The sequence below is a fragment of the Topomyia yanbarensis genome, chromosome 3 (assembly GCF_030247195.1).
Source record: "Topomyia yanbarensis strain Yona2022 chromosome 3, ASM3024719v1, whole genome shotgun sequence".
In the NCBI taxonomy this organism is placed as follows: Eukaryota; Metazoa; Arthropoda; class Insecta; order Diptera; family Culicidae; genus Topomyia; species Topomyia yanbarensis.
The window spans coordinates 321731022-321752019 of NC_080672.1; the positions used below are offsets into that span (position 1 = coordinate 321731022).

Consider the following 20998-nt stretch of genomic DNA (forward strand, 5'->3'; position numbering starts at 1 on the left):
GAATTGAAAAAACGAGAATAGACCCAGAGTTGAAGCAGTTTGGAGAGAATGCAGTGAAACCCTACTGCACTCAGAAAGGCGAGATTCTCTTAGAACTGAAGAAAGACCTTACGGTCAATACCTGAGCCTGCAAGGCGCTCAGGCGAGAAAGTAACGGTAAATACTCTATCCCACGAGACAACCGTTAAGGACAAGAGCCTGAAGGAAATTACAATACAAGACGAGCTGAGAAGTGTGTTGATGAAACAATAGCCAAAGTTAGTGCTAACCCTCAGTAACAATCGGGTAGATTCACTGCCGGAGACTATTCGAGTAGATCACAATGATGGGCTTACAAAAACGGGAATCGATCTGGGATCTTCAAATGGTCACACTCCAGGTAATATGAAGGCCGCAACCCTTCGTGCTGCAAACCAACCCGGCGTTGTCAGAATTTGGCGACTAAAAGAAGACCGGCTTTGACAACTTCTTCTCACTGATTGTCAGCCACAAGAGGACCTTCTTTGGGAACTTTGTGAGCCTTACGTCCTTCCTGAGAAGCGAGAAATAGTCATTGCCGTCTAGCGTCAGGTGCGTCTAGTCGGTCATGATCACAACTACGTTGAGCTTCGCAGCGAATACACCCTTGACAAGTATCTTTTGAATAGCCGCTTGCGCTTCCGACACGCCCGGCTTTGACATCTGCTTTCACATGACAATGCCCATGTTGACCGTCTGGCCACAAAGTTCGCCACGATGAATGGCCGTGGCTCGGAGTATTTCATTTCGTGGCCGCAGGATCGAAGTATTTCATTTCAGCAAAAAATTGACCCAGTGGATTTTTGTTCCCATGTCGCACGAGGCGTCTAACAATGGATGTAGCTGTGGTCCACTACGAGGTTGATAACAGTCTATAATCTTTCTGGGATCTTCAAACGCTCACACTCCGGGTAATGTGAAGGCCGCAACCCTTCGTGCTGAAAAGCTCCCCGCTGTCAGAATTTGGCGAATAAAAGAAGACCGGCTTTGACATATTCTTCTCACTGATTGTCAGCCACAAGAGGACCTGCTCCCATGTCATACGAGGCAACTGAAAACAGGAGTCCTCAAGTCGAAGTATTTCTCCGTGCCGAGGAAGAAATGGTTCGCAGGACTTATGATTAAATCTCATCAGCAAACAGAACCTCTTCACTTACGGGACATCGTAAGTTAGAAGTCGTTTAGTGTGTTCACAAGTAGTGTTTCCAATTTTGGATATAGAGTCAGCTCGGTGCATTGATCAAGTGCCGTGGTTATGAAGAGATTAAGTCGAAACGCAAACACCTGGACCAATTAGGACTAAAATATGTCAGTCGCGTGGGTTTTCTTACAATGGCTGTGCTAAGCGAATCTCTAACACAGTGGACGTTTGTTTTTTCGGTATTTTTTAGTTGCTATAAAATAAGTAGTATATATTAATTTTCAGCCTAAACGTACAGCAACTATGTATCTTCCATATCTAATAAGCTTCCTTAGCTTTCGTTCAAGAGCCATATTTCCATAAAGGAAACTTATGTTGGAAAACTACTTAACCCCGTCTTAGTGGTTTACAACAAAAATGGTATGACAAGTTCACGTTAAATGTCTCGTAAATGCTATTTACGCATGTATTATATCCGACCTCACAACTCGCGATATTTGATACAGTAAACAGGACATACATCTATTGTTCGGTATATTTGCTACACAATGAATCATCACCTTCTAATGATTTTAAAAGGGTTGTATCATACTGTAGCAGAAATGGGTTTACACTCATAATCGGCAGTGATGCAGATATCCAACACAAATTTGGGGCAGCTCAGATATCAATTGGAGAGGTATAAATCTGCATATACTTAACCCTCCGGAAGTCGTGCAAGTGGCCCACTGAACGAGCAGCCGCTGGTGCACTAAGACGATTTTGCTAGATTTTCAGAGTAGCGTGCACTCAGTGCACTAGCGCAACTTCCGGAAGGTTAATGTATAGGAAATCGCCCAACACTTGCACAATTTGCAAGAGAAGAGTCGTTAGATGTAGCTCTCTGCTTTGATGGTATTAGGCATGAGTTGGCGAACTGGCCCGTACTCAACGAGCTCGAACCGTCGTTATCTGATCATAAGTACAAGACTTCCATTTTATTGTAGAATCATATAGCCTTCACCAGAATAAGGTATTCCTTTACCTTCCGTGGAATCCCACGATATTTTTAAAAAGTTCGAATGTTTTGATGAGGCTAAACTTTCATAATCCTTGTTCGCGGGGAAGCTCTGTGAACCAAGGGCCCTATTCTCACAGTCACGTCACCTAGTGACTAGAACAAAATTTCCCTTTAGTCACTATAGGTGACGTGACTGTGAGAATAGGGCCCCAGAAGTATTTTCCAAAAAGTCATGGCGAAAGTTTATAACCAAAATCGGTTTAATCCAAATTTGAATGACAATATCTCTTCGGGTGTTGTTCTGTTATCTCAATATCCCCTCGGGAATGTTGATATATTCATTCATCGAAAAGTGTATTTTATTCTCTTGCAGATGAAGAATACTTCCCGTTGCATTTCCAAAGTAATGTAGAACGTGAGTATTATATATTGTACTTGTGGTTAATTTATTGAGCAATTATTTGTTCTCAGGTAACATATTTATAATGGGATATACCGTAAGGAATGCGTATATAGTTGAATGCAAGATCTATCAGAAGCAATGTGCAAAACATTTAAAATGGAAGTGCTTTGCTGTTGATTTCGTAGTGCTTTGAAATGATCTATTCCAATAGATCGACACATCGCTTTGAAATGTTGGGCAAGTAATGCGAAACCAACTGCAAATCACTTTACATCCACGTGAGTATTTTTTACCGTGTATGTTCTCTGTGTTGTTATTTTCCTTATCCCTAACCTTACCACTTCCCCAATCCCAATGATAAAAAGACAAATCACGGTAAGGCACAAATCTCCGATCAACATGGAGAACGCGCCATTTGAGCCAGTCGCTACTGATTCTTGACCGTATCCGGCCGCCACAAAGTGCGCCACGATGACGGACTTCTTCGCTTCGGAGCGCAGCCGGCGAAAAATCAGTAAACATTGTCTCTTTTCATGTTGTGTTATTCTGTCCGCACTCCGATACACAAATAGTTGAAGTAGTTTCGAATGATATATAGGACTTGCCGATCCATCTACAAGTATCCCGGAGACATCGTATGAAATATTAATTGCCACAGATTCAACCATAGTACGCACATCCAAAGTTGGACTGCTGAGCGTGTCGGACAACAATCAACATGTAGCGGCCAACGAACGGTAAATTGAGTGGAGGTTACTGACATAACGACTTTAGGATGAATGGCAAGTCAATTTTGAAAACACTATCTGTATCCGATGACACTTGTTATTAGAATTGTAGATATTTTCGGATGATAAAACCCATCAACGTTTTAGCAATGTTCTTATTCAGTTTATTTCCTGACCAACAGGATCTCGAGTAAATTATTTCATAGATCAATAAAGCAAACATATGTGCTCCCATTTTAATTGTAGTGTTTATTTGTGTGATTTTGAATCCACTAAAGTTTCCAAGCCGAATTAGTTAAAATATTAATTTTATTACTCTTAAACTACGTTACAAAATTTGTCATATGAAGAGAAACAGGGAAAACTGATAGCAATGGAGACGATATACTTCAAGTTTGAGCAGGAAACAAATAAGAGAACTTTATTTTCATAATCATAATTTTCATTCACTTATTAGTCAGATAGTTTTCACATAGATATTGTGAACATGAGGAACCTACTCTGACTTGGAGCTAAAATTAAAAATAACTTGAAAATATCCCTTGTTCCCAATATTTCTAAAGAAGACCTGAGATACGAATCAATAAAAATGTTTCAAAATATGAACGCGTATTCTATATTCAATACCCCATGTTTCTCTGCAGTTGACACACATTAGTTTGTTCCATTATTATATGTTAAACCTATGGAATTAAGTATAATAAAAACATCTGGAGAAAATTAAACAATGGTTATCCCTATTCTAAATCAAGCTGTTGCCCATTCATGCTCCCAGTTGGAACAATATGATCCGGTAAATCACATCCACAGTACGTATCGTTATTGACTGCTTTGTGCAACAGCTTTTGCCACTGCTTATCAGCGGACAATAATTGTGGACTGCCAAAAATCACCAGCAAAGATTTCGCACGGGATATGGCCACGTTCAATCGTCTTGGGCTGGCGACGAATCCCAGAGCGTGCTGCAGATCGCTTTGCAGCTGCGATTTCGATGTTCGTACCGTTGAGATAAGTATGACCAGCCGCTCCTGTCCTTGGAACTCTTCAACACTACCAATCTTCGGTTTCTGTAGATTACTTTCATCTAAGATTCGACGAATAGTTTTCACCTGCTGCTGATAGGGCGTGATGACGCCAATGTCCTCTGGACGAACACCTTTCTTGTACAGTTTTAAAAGGAAGTTGAAAACACTTTTCGCTTCCGCCGGGTTGAACCAAGAAGGGCTTTCCGGGGTTTGCTTGTTGACGCCGTTCACACCCCAGAATACCATTCCATAATGTGGGTGTTTAATGGACTTCACCGGGAGAATATCGTAAATGTTTTCGAGAAACTTAGCTTCCATGCTGCCTTCGGCAGAGACGCAGGGCAGCAGAGAATTCTCATAAAATAGTTCGCTGTAAAGATCTAAAATGCACGGTATCGACCGATAGTTGTAGCGAAGTTTTGTAACTAGTCGTGGGTTGAATCCTTCCGTGTCGGGGAACCGATTTTTGTCCGATTTATACAAAGGAGTCTCCATCAAGCGAACCAGAAGCGATGTACTGAAACCTCGATCAGAAGCGTAAGGACTGATTACTACCGGTCCTAGTTGCATGGGATCACCTGCCAGAACTACCGTTCCACATGATTTGTTGATAAATGTCATCGGAATTAGAGTTTCAGTCTCCAGGCACTGGCCTGCCTCATCTATTATGACATGAGTGAAATGATTTCGAGGAAACCGAATTTGCATTAGAGATCCTAGGGTTACACAGGTACCGATGGTAATCCGATGCCGTCCGAGGTGTTTCAATTGTAGTTTGTGTTTTAAACCAGATTCAGTTATAATTACTTCATCTTTCACAGTTCTTTCCATAGCAATATCTATCGTACCGCAGTAAGGAGCCAAATGTTCGGGAACCAGTTCCTGTTCTACGTAATTCAAACCTACAAGACGAATGAATTCACCTGGTAGTAAAACTTTACTCTCGATTATTCGTTCAGCGATTAAATTAGCTGAACTGTTGGATGGCGTTCCAATCATTATTCGACTATCAGCTGACAGTTTTACAATTTGGTGAACTAGCTCTATAATCGTCATCGTTTTACCCGTTCCTGGCGGTCCAAATATGACATACGGTAGCGGTCTCGCTTCAGCTCGGAGAATATGTTTTATAGCATCCTTTTGAATATCGTTCAACAAGGGATTAAACCATTGAAACTCGTTGTTGAATTCCGTAGTTGCCAGGTTACCGGCCTCGTTGATCTTCAAATCAATCCACGGTTCACGAATCTCTGTTTTTGTTGGAAAGAGATAGTCTGTGCCCAAAGCACTCGTAACGCACAATATGGCATGATGTTGTTTCTGAAACGCACCTCGAGTTGGTTGAAAAATTACCTTATAATCTTCTCCATTGTATTTTTCATGAAAATGTTCGCTAAATTTCACCAGAATCTTGTGCTTCATTACTTTGTGTATGAACGCACCGTTGCCCACCTCATTCGGATTTATCCACGGAGTAGTTGCAATCAATTTATCACCGGGAATCAACGATGGTCTAGCTTCCCCGACATTCTCAATTCGCAACGCCAGATAACTGTCCTCCCGTGTAAAATGAGCTCGATCCATATTGAATCTTGTAATTGAAATTTCACACTGAACATCTTCCATCCATAGGAAAGTTTTGAATAGAGCCCGATAAGTGTCCGGACATAACGGACGCTGCAGGCATCGTTGAGTACGGTCCAGTTCTTCGTCGATTTCTGTCCGGTTGGAACTAGGATTCAGCAGTACCTGTTTGAGGTCATCTGGGACGTGATAGCCACCTGAAAAAATACATAATTGAATTTATTGTAAAAAAATCTGCTGCGTTTCATAATTTCGTCTATGACAAATTAAGCGATTTTACTGAACATGATAATCACAACCAATTACTTTGATGAGTCCTAACCATGTGATTCAATCGATCGTCCATAAGGTCTGTACTATTTAGAATTTGGTAATGTACCAAAACTAGTTACCATAGCAAAAAATTATAGAATGTGGAACGCGAGAAAGGTGAGAAAATTACTAAATTGGATAAGAAAAATATTTTTTTCCATTATGTTTATTTAACATGGCTCAATGCGTTAGCATAACTGAGCCGTGGATGCTTTATGATTTTTACAATATGTAAAAATTTAAATTAACTTTCGAAATGTCTGACCATCGGGTCTTGTTGATGTAGCTTGCGGCATCCTCTTCCTTGGCAGTGAAACATTAGCTGCGTTGTCTGCCGTAGCTTGGGTGTCATTCGGTCCTCCTTCTCTCGCATTTCATTCTCGTTCATATCGTCATCAGTACTGCATTCATGTTGTTGTTGTCGGATGTTCCTTTATGTTTCTTGTGCTTACGGGTCACTTTTGTGAATCAGTCTTCATCGTTATTATTTTTTTTTCTTTTTTTTCTAGCGTTGTCCTACTAGAGCGTCTACAGCTAGGTTCTCGGAAAGTCTCACCGTAAGAATCACACACTACAATTGCAGACGAGACAGGTAATATCGCCCACTAAAACACGGCTTAAGGCCGATTGCTGCGGGCCGTGATTCGGTCTGTGACATTCATTGTGCGGTTCAGATATGTGCGGGCGTAGAGATTTCGCGATCGCGTGTATCATCGCGAAAGGCTTGAGCATTTTAACGTTAGTGTTTGATCGAGTGTGCTAACGTGTATGCAACTTCGCGTGTATAAATTCTATTTGATGTGTCTTCGCATATTTGCGCGTGTTGTTGGATGATCGCGCGCGGACCGCGAATCTAATACTTAATTTTTTGTGTACGGCACAGATGATCACTAGACTGCCTATAATTGCAAGTCAGTCTCATGTAGCTAGGGAATCCCATAGAATATGGGACTGACTTGCGATTATAGGCAGTAGAGCTCCCGGTCAAGTCTAATGGATATGAGCTTTATTTTTTATTTGGTACGACTGAATGCGTAGATTGAAGTTGTTAGAACGGGGGGGGGGGGGGGGGTGATGATTTCCGGACGTAACCGATTCATGATCGCGCGAACACGGAGGTTTGTAGAGTCGCGTTTGGGAACGCGTTTGAAACTTCGTAAGTGCTGAAACGCGTTGTAATTTTAAAAAATCCTTCACGTCCGGACCACCAAACGGCCCAAAATGCATACATATATTGCCAAAGGTACAAGAGGTGTTAGGAAAATTGTGCAGAGTTACCCAATCGATGACGTGGATTCCTCTCCGGGTAGCGCTATTCGCGTCATCGGCCGCCGTTCGGGATCCGGCAGGACGTACTGCGACTTAACTGCGGCAGTTTGCTGCACTTAATCCTGTTCTGATCTTCGTGCCTGCGTTCGCGCGGACTAGTGTTTCACCCTTACACTTCTTGAACCTCTTTGACCAATCGCGCTAGTCGGGAAACAGGACGGTGCTATTGCTGCCTTGATTTTCACTGATCGCGTTGCGGCAATGTCCACGCTTTCGCGCAGCCAGGAGTGGCAAAGTACACGTCGCGCAACAGCGCACCGGGACCTGATTGTGTCAGCTTGTCCCTTTCTTCTTCGACACGACCACGTGGTTTCACTGCGGTCACTTTTTCCACGGATCGTCTTGCGACTGTACTCTCGCTCAGCCAGGAAGTTAAAAGTTCACGTCGCACTTTTACGCCGGAGGCGGATTGCACCTGCCGGCAAGCTTAATCTTCCGGCAGTCGCGCTAGTGCACTGAGTGCACGCTGCTCTGAAAATCTAGCGTGGGCCATAAGCGCGACTTCCGGAGGGTTAACCCCGCATTTGTCGACACTACCACGCGGTTTCACTTCCGATACCTTAATTTCACGGATCATGTTACATATACGTCCGACTTCTCGCACAGTCCAGAAAACTTCGAGTTTATGTCTCACACTTTCACGCCGGGACCTGATTTCACCAGCCGGTCTCCTTTCCGTTGACATCACCTCTTGGTTTCACTCCGGGCACCTTTTATTTCACGGATCGTGTTACGGACACGTCCGCGCTCTCGCACCGCCAGGAAAAGAAGAGAGTCCCTTCTTCAGAACACGCGGTTCTTTTTTGCTTTTTGCCTTTGTTGCGTTGACGTTTTCCTATCATTGTTGCCAACCCTCGACTTTTGTGCGCAGTGTGCATTTGCCTTCAGTCATGATTTGTGTGGCTACGTACATGTAAATTCCCTATAAATACCTCATATTGCACCAAATTTAGGTTAAATAATTACTAACGTAACAAACGTTCACCTTATTACCGGAGTGTTAATAAGTTTGCGCGATCGCGGGCGTAGATGTGCGTTGTTGTTCGCGAAGGACTTGAGCGTTCGTATGTTAGTGTCGCGTGTGCTCGCGTGCATGCGACTACGTGTATACAAAACTCGATTTTGTAACCGTGTGGCCATTCACATATTCGTGTGCGCTCTTGGATGGTCACGCAGACCGTCATTCTGATATTTAGTTTTCGGTGTACCATTCACATTCTGACAGGGAGTGAATCACCCCATATCACTAGAGTTCCCGGTCATGTCGCCATGGAACGTGTTGTCTAATGGAAAGGAGAGCTTTTTTTTTAATTGGCCCAATGAAGGCATGGACCTAATCTGCTGATACCAAGGATAGAAACTTCCGGAAGTGACCGATTCATGTTCGTGCGAGCGCGGGAGTTTTTAGGTTCACGCTTAAGACTGCGTTTGAAAATTTGTAAGCGTTGAGTCGTTCACCTTATCACCGGGATATTATCATGTTTGCGAGATAGCGAGTGTAGGTGCCGTGGATACTCGCAAAGGGCTCAAGCATTTGTGTGTTAATGGGTTTGTCACGTGTATGTGACTTCGTGAGTATAATTTCAATTTTATAATCAAGTGGCATGTACTCTTGAATGATCGCGTACGAACCCCTAATCTGATGCTAATTTTTGATGTATGGTACAGATGGTAGAAGAGAGTCAGTTTTCCCATATCACTAAAGTTCTCGGTCATGTCGCCATGGAACATGTCTAGTGAATATGAACGTCATCTTTTTTAGTCCAACTGAAAGCATGAGTCTATTGTGCTAGGACCGAGGTTAAAATTCCGGACGAGACCGCTTCGTGATCGCGCGAGTGGTGGGTTAATAATTGAGACCGCGTTTGTAAGTTTATAGGTGCTACAATCTTTACTTAACTATCTGGGTTTTCTATTGTTGGCTAAATCATGGGCGTTAGTATGTATAGATGATTTTAATCTCATGGTCGCGTTTGTGACCTGTTTTGTGTTATCGCGAATGCCACGAGCGTTTGTATGGTTGGTTTCAATAACTCATGAAATCTGTTAAATGTGCTATAGCGGTAAATGCGAGCTCCAAAATCCAAGACATACGAGAAATGTAGAGCAATACAGCTTGAGAGAAATTCACCCGGATGCTGAGGGTGTCAAATTATTTAGTCATTTATTGTACTGCAGCAGAATACAGACATATAATTGCGTTATTTTTAAAGAAGGCGGCCATACTAATCGCTGTGGATTCCTCGACAGGATTGTTAATGGGCCAGGTTGATTCAGCGAAACGCATCGCTGAGGAAAATAGGTCGGCGGACTCCATATGTTCTGAGTACTGCTATTTTCTAATTCCCTGAGCTTCGGGGGTTACTTTACGCCAAAAATAGAACGTTTTGTACATTACACTCAAGAACTACGATCACGCAACTTCAAATTTGAAACTGTTTGATGTTTTACATATGGCAGAAGTACCTCCAAAGTCAGTGAAAAGAACTTTTGGATAATCAAGATTGAACATGGGATAAAAGAACTAAAAATTGGCGTAAAGTCCCCCCCACAGGGGGGCTACTTTAGGCCAAAACGTTTTTTTTCAAAATCATGTTAACTTCCTGATTTATTGCCATAGATTATGATCGTCATTTATGTGTGAATTCAAATGAATGTCGTGCTCGTAAAAATAAAAAGAGTATGTTCAAGAACTGCGTACCACGCATCCAATAATCTTCTTTTGGAGAGTCAATAAGTCCTACAATTAAAAACAACAAGCCGAGAAAAAACGCTCTTCATAATATACTTTTTCATTGAGCATTATGAATTAGACAACATTGTTTTAGTATTTTTCTAAAAGTAGTTTTAATTGTATTCTGGAGTGCAAAGGCTTTTCTAACAGAAATGCGAATGGTACTGTTATATTTAATGGTCAGGTCAGTTCATCCATCTTTAATAAGATATCTATTTCCAATATATTGAGGACCTTTTTGTTTGGTAGGTTTTAACCATAAGTTCATTCGCCTAAACACTGCACTATTTCCCGCTGCTTATTCTGTCATTCCACGATAAATTGCTTCAATACACATAGTTTAAATATTTCTAGAAACGATGGCGTTTTTATGTTTGCCTCCATTGCAACTACACTACTCAACTTGCAAATTATCGATTAGTGTTATTTTTCAAAACAGTCAAACTAGTACGCTAATAAATATCTGCTTTGAATTAGAATCGAAGTAAATTTTAGATCAAATATAGATTGTGCAATATAGACTTCAGTAAAGCTTGGCGTAAAGTAGCCCCAATTTTAGATAAAATGGACGGTAATTTTTTACTTTAGCTACTTTTCCCCCTGTAAGTGGAAAACTTGTTTTTCTTTCGTGAATATGCTAGTTTAGTGTTGTAGATTCATAAAAATGAGGCGGAAAGCGAAAAATTTTTATAATTCATTAATTAGCTTTAAAGTAAGTTGTACCTAATAACTTTGTTCATAGGGTTATTGTGCTCCCGAAAGTAAGGTTTTTGGCGAAGCTAATTTAATGCGGCTATGCCGCATAGCCGTAGTCCTCGTACTCGTCATCGGAAACGTAAGCGAACCTGCGATCCACTCGTTTGCCCGGTATACTCAAACATACAGGGTACCTCTAGTTTAAGTCCGACTGAGCGGTAGCGAAGTCGGACAGCATGAGAGAAAAATCGATGTGGCGTAGCCACATTAGGCATTAACAATGTTTTATTTAGTAACAATAGGATTGTATTTATCGGCAATAATTAAATTATTGTCACACGCCATATCGTTTCAATTGGGTGCTGTCCGACTTCGCTGCCGCTCAGTCGGACTTAAACTGGGTATAGCCCCTATGTTTGAGTATACCGGGCAAACGAGTGGATCACAGGTTCGATTGCGTTTCTGATGACAATGATGATGAGTACAAGGAAGGCTCGTCCAGCGGATCCTCAGCGGCATTGCACCGCTTCGGATCCTTAGACTCGGCTATGTGGCGTAGCCGCATTAAACTAGCTTCGCCAAAAACCTTACTTTCGGGAGCACAATAACCATATGTGCAAGGTTAGTAGGTAAAACTTATTTTTAGTCTCATTAATAAATTATTAAAAATTTTCGCTTTCCGCCTCTTTTTTATGAATCTACAACACTAAACTAGCATATTCACGAAAGAAAAACATGTTTTCCACTTACAGAGGGAAAAGTAGCTAAAGTAAACAATTACCAAATGGACATTACCAAAAAATCAAAAATGCGGACAAAAAGTACAAACACAAATAATTGTTCTACATTGCCAGGTTAATTTCACGTAATCTATATCCTCTTATCTAATAATTTCACTAGTATATCAAAAGTGTGCTATACTAGTCAAATAGCCAAGAGAATTTAAGTTACAATGCTTCTTGCGTATATTTTATATTTCAGTTTCATCGCCTACTACGATTATTTGCAAGCATTTTCTTAAACCTATTTCCATTTTTTATATTTCTGTTGAACCAGCGAATAATACTATGTTCTGTTTTTGTCCAAATATAACGTTAAATTTGAACTAGAAGCTCAGGTATCATTCTTTAATTTTGGCGTAAAGTGGGCCCCGTGGCGTAAAGTAACCCCCGATGACGGTATGACATTGAAAGCGCTGACCGCAATGGTTTTTTTAACCAGCAGATTCATTTTTTATCCTCCTTACAGTTTAGTACTTTTCTGACCATTTTTTCAACTTTCTCCATGCTAACGCAGGGATGATAGAAGAAAATATAGACCCAAAACAACGGCTTAGGAGGTAGAACCGCAACAATGGTGCTATTATCAATTTTCTTTAGACCACCAGCCAAAATATTGCTTGGATTTTGACGAAGTTTCCAAGGTGGTCGAGATGTACCAGGAATTGACCGAACCGAGGAGTAGACATATAACTCCGAATCAGCATTAAGGATTACCTATCAACACCATATCTCGCTACATTCGGCATCCAACAAGGCCCAGTAATAGGGTTACCATATCAGGCGAGTAAAAATCCAGGACAGCCAATAGGGGACCCCGTTAACTCTCTTGAACGTTCCTGGCGGCTTTCGGCAGTCATAATAAAATTCTGTGGAGCTCTGCCAGTATGTCTTAGGACCGATGAAGAGTCTTTAGCACTTATTACACGTAATTGAAGTAAAGCAGAAACACCAACGATCCCATGTAGCTTTCCTGGGTAAATGTGGGTGCCTGAAAATCTCCAATGACAACCACTATCGATTCAAACAGAGATGAAGCTCTTGTATTCATCGTTTCATCGAGATCGATGAACCGAGATCTGAACCAGAATGAGTGAAGCGAAGACTCAAAGAAAAAACCATTTTAGACTTGGAGGAGATAAAACCAGGACAAATCAAGCGTTTTCCTCGACATCCCAGGACGCCAGTGCAATCAGCTAAAACAAGTGCATGTCCTGGGAAACCAGGACGTATGGTTAACCTACCCAATAATATTCCTGCTTGATTTTAATGACGTTAATATAAAATTACAATGACCCTATATTTCATTTGCCGACAACATGAAGATTTTTCGATGGATGCTGGACTCAACCGATGACGAACTTCTTCAGAGCGACCTGGACAGTTTAATCGTCACGTTCGCCAGAGCAGATTGCTCTGCAATCCTCCTGTAATAACTCTCTCTCTCTCTCTCTCTCTCTCTCTCTCTCTCTCTCTCTCTCTCTCTCTCTCTCTCTCTCATGAACATCTTTTAAAATAACCAGTTATGGTCGCCAGAGCGCTGCTTCAGCCTATTTTTAACTATGTCGCTAGCGCATTCGACTCCCACTTGACGAGAAATGCGATAAAAGGTAAGGATTTATCTCTCCCTGATTGCAACAAGTCTATCCTTAAATGTACTTAGAAGATGCCTGTTAATGTATACACAAATAAACAATAATGACGACCTTGCAGTGAGACTCAATAATTTTATCATACATGATCCAATTTGAACAACTTGGATAGGAGTAAGATTAGAATCGGAAAATTTTGTTGCCTATCACCCCTGCCGGGTCAAACACTAGTTCCCAATACCCTGGTAAAATATGATGGGTCGAAAGGATAGATAAGCTAATTTACAACCCTTATAACATGGATTTAAAATACTCACCTATCTTGATATCAATAAAGTTGGCTCGTTTGCTGATTTTTTGTCCCGGCGTCACTTCACCGCCGCGTTTGTATATATTCCATGCGGCCAGCCTATGGCCTCCGGCAGCAGTACGGGCCGCAGTGGTTCCTTCGTTTATTTTCTGGGTGCTCACACTTTCCGCATCACCAACCATCACCGTAAAATACCTTGCAATTTTGAAACCACCTCCGAAAGACCACATGAAAACTTCCTTACTGGTTCCATAATTGTTAGCCGTAATTTCGAAAATGTACGTTACCGAATCCCCAGGTTGAAGATTTGCAGTATCGGTTACTGTCGGTTGAATCAAGCGCATTTGAGACGTCTGTTTGTTGGACATGAACATGGATCGCAAAATTTTGTGGAAACGCTCGCTCTCATTTCGAATCACTACTTCAACCTGCTGACGATCGTTCAGCTCCTTCAGTTTAACAATTATATCGTCGGTTATTTTAATACCTCTTTTGTTCATGAAAAATTCGTCGTCATATTTTGACTTGGATTCCTCCTTGCTGGCTTCTACCGGACGCACTGCAGCCTGTTCGATCACAACCTTGGTGCAACGATAACTAAGTTGTGCATTCTCAACTGCCTCATACACCACTTTATCGCCCTTATTGGGAAGCTGACCTGATTCACATATGTCCTTGAGGTAGTTGCATACTTGATCATCAGTTCGGATCTCACCGCCTTCGTTGTCCGCTCTGGTAACAAAACCAGTTCCACGCACAAGCCTCGTCGGGGCGATTTCTCGCACCTCAAGAATATTGCCACGGGTATCAAAATACGTTTCATCAATTTGCACCAAACAATTCAGTACAACGTAGTCGCCAACCTCCGGGATAAACGTAAGATTGAGATTGTCCATCTCGATTGAGTGCTCACCCTGGTCGGTTTCCACTGTTAGTAAGCCGCGTCGTTTTGCTATAACTGTTCCTTGTTCGCTGCGTTGGTTATACTTGAAATAAGTAGGATCAATCTCATCGACCAGTTTTTTGTTCTGTTGAAAAATGGTACTATCAATATTTGCAATTTTTGCTGTTGATATCAAACATTTACATACCTCAACTTCCTGCGATTGCAATAAATCGCTACGGTCTCCCCAGACTTCGCTGACGATGGCTTCCAATTTGATCACCTTTGTCGGTTCCTCGTCGTTTGATTTGAATGCTAGATATGATACCTTGACACCCACTTCGAGCTGATGCTGGAAGGGACATGTCTGTAGGATGTTCTTGTCTACATACAGTGTCGTATCAATGATGATGTAGTTGGCTTCAATTTTAGTTACGAATCCTGTAGAAAAAAAAGTTTGGTATTCAAAATTATATTGTGTCGTAAACAAGAATATTCTGATCTCAAGCACTCATATTACGGTATATGCAGTTATTTACATGATTTAAGAAATTGTAAATAGATAATAAGGACTACTATTCTATGAACCTTTTTAGTATTATGTTAAAATCTTGTGGCAATGTACCTGTTTGCAGAGAGCAATTCGTTGGTTGGATTTGTTCCTTCTGCTGCTCTTGCTCCAGACGCTTTTTCTCGTCCTCGTCATCCTCATCATCGTCTTCCAATTCTGCTTCCAATCGCTTGATTTTCTCCTCGTCCGTCTCCTTCTGGCCACCAAATAATACTCCAGCCAATTTCCCAACTAATCGGAACATTGCTACTGCGTGTATCCGAATCACTTATACGAAATACTGTTTCGCTTTCAAAGCTGCTCGAAGGTTTTTCGCCTAAGCTTCAAAAATAACTTCAATTCTGCCCGAAAAACTTATCGATTGACTCGTATTGCCAGTCAGTTTCTTTGATGTAGTTCAGCTCCTTCCTTAAGTTCTGTAATCTTTTGGCGTGATTCTCCAACTGGAGGTTGTTCTCGCAAGTTTCCACGTACAGGTAGAACTTTACCCGAACGATGCCCTGCTTGTTAGGTGGCAGTTGTAGATCGATGTTTGGCTGAAAATGAAGGAATACATTAACTAATTGAATCGAAATTTTAACTTGAACGCAGTCTATGAATGATGAGTATAAACCGTACTGGTTAGAGCGTTTATTAGTATGAAGTATATAAATGTTATCGAATCAGACAACTCTGTTTAATCCGGAAAACATTAAAATTCAATATTCTAGTCAGTACCTATTAGTTGTAGACACCGTTAGACCAATCAAAGAGAATTCCTCCCAACGACCGATTCTGTTAGGTTTAAAACGTAAACAAAAATAACCGATTAAAAATCATAGTTTAGATTAGAAAGAGAAAAGAACGAATACTTACTGTCTGAGTGGCTGAAAAAAATCTATCATTATCGTAAAATATAGTAATATAACGTAATACAATCATAATAAATGTCTTCTGAGATATAGGTGTTACATGAAATCAATGGGATTCAGCCAAGTTATACCATTTATGACTAAAAATTACCGCTAATTTGTGCTGCAGAATCACGTTTTCATTTTTTATCGCCACTAGCAGATCGCCATTCCGCTTCAAGGCGCAGACCTCTTGCTTCAGCTCCTTGACGTAATCAACCGTCCCCTTCAGTATAGTTCCCTTGTTCACCCGCCCATCCTTTCCACTGATGTCGCTGCTAGACCCTTCGATATTACGGGGCAGCAAGGTGCCTAACTCTTTTATTTTGTCGTTTATATTGAAACGTCGTCGGCGCTCAACTAATAAAAGATGTAACACATAAAAAAGCAAATTGACCACTGTTCCAACAAAATAAGAACACCCAGGTCTAAGTGTTGATTTACCAGAAAATATTCAGCGGGAGGAAACTGCTAATTTAGTTATATGTTATACGTTTGCACATCGAAAAAAATACATACTAAATTGTTACAGGTTACGCTTACCAACAATAACACGATCAATTGCGTTGGAAGGATCTTACCGAAAAGGAAAGGACTGTCGAAGCGGAAGCCACTTAGCGCTGCCATCAAACATCCGAAAGTCTACCGCATCTTAACAAAAGTAAACACGGATCAAACAAATCAGTTTGATGCTGCTTCAAAATGGATGTTATGAGATGAAGAAAAAATAAGACGTGATAATGGTTTTATGGTCGTTTGGGAGGAATTCTGCCCACAGCTCACATGACTTAAATAACAATTGCATAGATGCTTGCATAGTTACATAATTCGTGACAAGATAATTTTGATCACTAAATGTTGCAAGATAACATGAAATAACAAGAAAATACTTACCAGCGATTCCTTGGGCGTTAGTTCACTGCTAGACATAGTTTCTAAAGGAAATGGTTGGATCAGAATCCCTACAGATGAGCTAGCAAAAATAAGAAGGTGGCATCAGCAAGCATTGAGACGTGAAACTGCGACGCCTTTTTTGACGTCGGGTTGGATGTGGTGTGCGAAAAACTTTTGTCATTTTAGCACACCATTATACACGCTAAAAATGCGATATCCAAAACGAGATTCTGCCCTTACACGCTTATAACATCCCGCTCAAAAAGAAAGGTTAAATAAACCGTACTACCACACTACAAAATACTTTACCCAAAGAGAATAGGAAAAGAGACGAATAGTGTGAAGCCAAAAATACCTTATTGAGCAGACCAATCGTGCAATGTAAATAAACATTACTCATGCCTGAGTTGGAGGAGATAAGTATTGTAAATCTATCAAAAAAAAAAAATTTGAATTTTCGTCAGAATTTAGTGCAATCGTGATTGTAAGGCGCATTCTAGAGTCTATGTATGAGTAAAAACAAGTTTTAGAATTATTTCATCTCTTTGTTTCGAAATGCACATCGTTTGATAAACAAATTCAACGATCGACAAAAGGTTTGTTTTCAAAATATAATAGGAGTCATTTAAAGTGCTGCCTTTGGAAACGGTTGCCAAATTCTAGTGTTGAAATCATCGTAAAGGGAGTGTTGCCGTTTTGACTGATTTTCACTCTGCGTCTCTTTCACTATTCTCTTTGACTTTACCCATTTGATGTATTTAAATTGCCCATTTTCGGAAGTTATTCATGCTGTCAAAAAATTAGTACTTTTTTGTATCCTTTTATCCATTTCACAACCTCTCGATGAGGTAATGGCAACTGGTATATTGAAAAATGGGTGAAAAATCGTTTAATAGTAATTTCAAGCGAATTAACCTGCAAATCGTGGATCGTAGCGGAATCTGCAAATTATCGCTACGAGCCGAAACCGTGGCGGAATCGGAACATTTCGGAATCGGCGACGGTCGGTTCCGACAGCATGAAGTAACAAGTTACTTTACGTTTGTCCGGACATGCCGTAGACTCAGGTGATTCGCATTTCTAATGCCAAAAGACCCTGACTTCTACGGTAGCAGACAAAAAGTTAAGTCGCCTAAGCTCTAAGCTTGCATATATGATCCTTCCCCACTTTTCTAAACTTTCTCCCTTCAACTCCTTGCTCTCCCTTGAGTACTATGGCTCTAAATATTGAAAAATATACTTCACCTTCCAGTTCCTTTCTAATTAAATTCCGTAAGAACTGTTGACACTTCCAGCTACATTTATAATATGATTTATGTAACTTTACTGACGGTTTCCAGTTAGGGATAAATTTATTCTCTAATATTAGTTTTCTTTATCCACATTTTGGAATACGCTTTTTCTAAATGTTGCTCTAGCCGCATTGACGGCGTTCATACCACACGTCGTTACGTTCATACCACACGCTTTTCTCTTGGAACTTTTTCATTTCATTGTTCGTGGTACTCGTACAGAGAAGGCATACTAGCGCCACCATCAAATCGGTGGTACATATATGAAACACGCACTATCTGTCAAGTTGGGTTGATCGCAACTCACATAGAAGTACTCGAAATTCTGCGGTACGCTGTGTACTTGACGGTACTAGATCTTGTGAAGTAGGAGGAGGAGTAGCACGGTCCCTTCAGTTCTGCCAATCTTAACAGACTAATTTAGTGTCATTTTCTTTCATGCTTGATAAGTTGGTAAAACCTATTTTGTTTCCTTGCTATAAGCGGCCCTTACACGTTCAATATTTTTGACAATACTGGAGAGTATTGGAGTTTGGTTCGTAAATGTATTGGAGTTTGGTTCGTAAATGGAGGTTACAGCAAAGACAAATAATAAAGACGTAAATCGTACGATGAAAATTTAAAAGAATTGTGGCTCATTTCACAATTTTAGAATGAGTGATTCCGGATTTCTCACCACTTGATGGCGCTTTAGTTTGATGTTTCTGTCGAGAGTTTACTCGAAAAGGACAATCATCAACGAAGGCCAAGAGCTCAACTAAAATTGTTGACAGCTATGCTGTTTGTTGTGCCACTAAGCTGTGGCGAGATTTTTCAGTGTTCGACTCCTGCAAATGGTGATTTTGTATGTTTTGCACGATGCTGAAACTCAGAAAAATTTGGTACAGTAGAATTGGTATTACCCCAGGACGATCGTCAATGAGTAATGAGTAGCCGTATTTTCTTCCATATCTCGTTGTTACAAATCTACCATTTCCACTTAATCATTATCTACGAACACCGTTGAAATATACAACTTGAAGACTACCCGACACTGCTCTTCGTGAACTACTCAGAGCAATTGTATATTTACTATTACTAAGTTGTTGTTCTGGAGGTCACCAGCTACACCTCACAGGTCACGTAGCTACACCAAACACCGAAGTTATGATCGATGTTCTAACTTCGAGGCATTCCAAGAGAAATTAAATGAAGACCGCATTTCATCTGTTCGGAAAGTTTCGACCACGATCAATAATAAAACGATTACTGGGAAATCCTGTGAGTTTGACCAGCCATTATCAAAAGAAAGCTTCTTTAACTCAAACAACTCCAAACAGTAAACAAAATTGCCGCAAAGATGTTGAAACAAGTTTCAATTTGTCTAGCTCTTATTGAAGTCTCGGCTTTCAGCTCTGTGACTGAAAAGGACATAGCTAAGAAAAAAACGCTAGGTTTATCAATCTGCTTGGCGTCTTGCATCAAACATTCAGTAAAACATAATGGAAAATAAAATTCTTTTATTACATTCATTGCCTATCAGTTGAGCTCAACTTTTTTAATGTATCCATATATCATTCCAGCCCCAATCGATGCAGCTACCATGTCATTTAAAATATACGCTGGTATGTTACTGCATGTTGGTTACTGGAATGCAGCGTTGGAATGAATGTTGTTCATGTTACTTTGGGTAGTCAGTTGTAGCCATTATGAATCTTGGTGTTTGTATCGTATAGCGAGTGAAATAATATTGCACCGATTCAAACGTCAGTTTTGACTACTGGCTCTCCTAGAGCCAAGATGATGTACACGAGCTTGGACACAATTACGACTGAAATCAGAACGACTCATTAGACCTCCAAAAACCACCAATTGGTATTATACTTATGATATTAGTAATACTTGTATACTTGATGTTCGATAGCTTTCATGTTGCATAAACAATGTCGGTACATCCTCGACCAGAACGAATTTGCATTGGTACAGTGTAACCTCATCTAGAATATCACACAGCGCACGATTTGCGTTTCAGCAGTTGCCGAATCGTCCCGGCCTTCTCATCAGTAGCAAATAACGGACTTGACGAAAGTTTTCTTTTTCTTAGTATCACTATCATAAATATGTAGGACTTCCATCCATTTCAAATTTTTTGGCGCAGAGTTTGTTCAGTTGTTTTTTATTCCTTAGATACATTTTAGTTGTTATTTTTTCCTTAGATACCATTTGGTGACAAAACTCAATTTTAATTTTTTTTAAATAGTTTTTTGTGAGGTGTGTGGTTATTAAATAAATATATTATATAAATATAAATTTTATATTCTCGGAATGTTCGATCTAACCTGGTCAAACCATTCGGAATTTGATTCGGAATCCTGAATGGAGTCAGTATGGATTCCAAATCAAATGCATCAACCGATTCTGAGTCGGAATCGGTTGTTGCATTTGATTTGGAATCCATAATGACTCCATTAAGAAATCCGAACCGGTTCCGGAATGAGTTTAACTGGGAAACGGTGAGCTCCATTTCGCGACAAACATATGATTATGGCCTAAAAGCCAACTAAAAATCCAATTTGAATGGAAATGCCAAACAAACCGTTACTAGTCGAACACAGTTCACAACAGTTTATGAAAGAGAAAACTTTTCTCTTTCGTTTACCACCAACATCTGTGATTAGCGTGTACCAATTTGTCGGAATTTCCATTCAGTGGATTTTGACAGTTGGCTTTTAGGCCGTAATCATATGTTTGTCGAGATTTGTGCTAATTTTCTGAAATCAATCTCAGTCATATTTATGACAGCTGTTAACAATTTACATTAAATTTTACAGTGTATAA

At 40.5% G+C, this 20998-nt stretch overlaps 1 protein-coding gene across 2 annotated transcripts; it reads right to left on the reverse strand.

Moving 5' to 3' along the window:
* Positions 1-3431: 3431 nt before the first annotated feature.
* LOC131686726 (probable RNA helicase armi) lies at positions 3432-17068 on the reverse strand. 2 transcript variants are annotated; one of them, XM_058970656.1, is made up of 6 exons: positions 16890-17068; positions 15823-16646; positions 15160-15641; positions 14743-14975; positions 13659-14679; positions 3432-6096 (listed from the first exon to the last, which is right to left on the reverse strand). In XM_058970656.1, exons 3-6 carry the CDS (start codon positions 15347-15349, stop codon positions 4028-4030), a joined length of 3513 nt encoding a protein of 1170 aa, XP_058826639.1. In that variant the 5' UTR covers positions 15350-15641; positions 15823-16646; positions 16890-17068; the 3' UTR covers positions 3432-4027. The 2 variants fall into 2 exon arrangements, with proteins under 2 accessions (XP_058826639.1, XP_058826640.1); XM_058970657.1 differs by lacking the exon at positions 15823-16646.
* Between the last annotated feature and the right edge of the window lie 3930 nt (positions 17069-20998).

Bases quoted from the DNA above. Each gene is read 5' to 3' on its own strand.
- LOC131686726 (XM_058970657.1), bottom strand. From the start codon at position 15,349: ATGTTCCGATTAGTTGGGAAATTGGCTGGAGTATTATTTGGTGGCCAG. The intron at 14,976-15,159 runs GTACATTGCCAC...TTTTTTCTACAG, and splicing joins GAATTGCTCTCTGCAAACAG to GATTCGTAACTAAAATTGAA. The intron at 14,680-14,742 runs GTATGTAAATGT...ATTTTTCAACAG, and splicing joins TGCAATCGCAGGAAGTTGAG to AACAAAAAACTGGTCGATGA.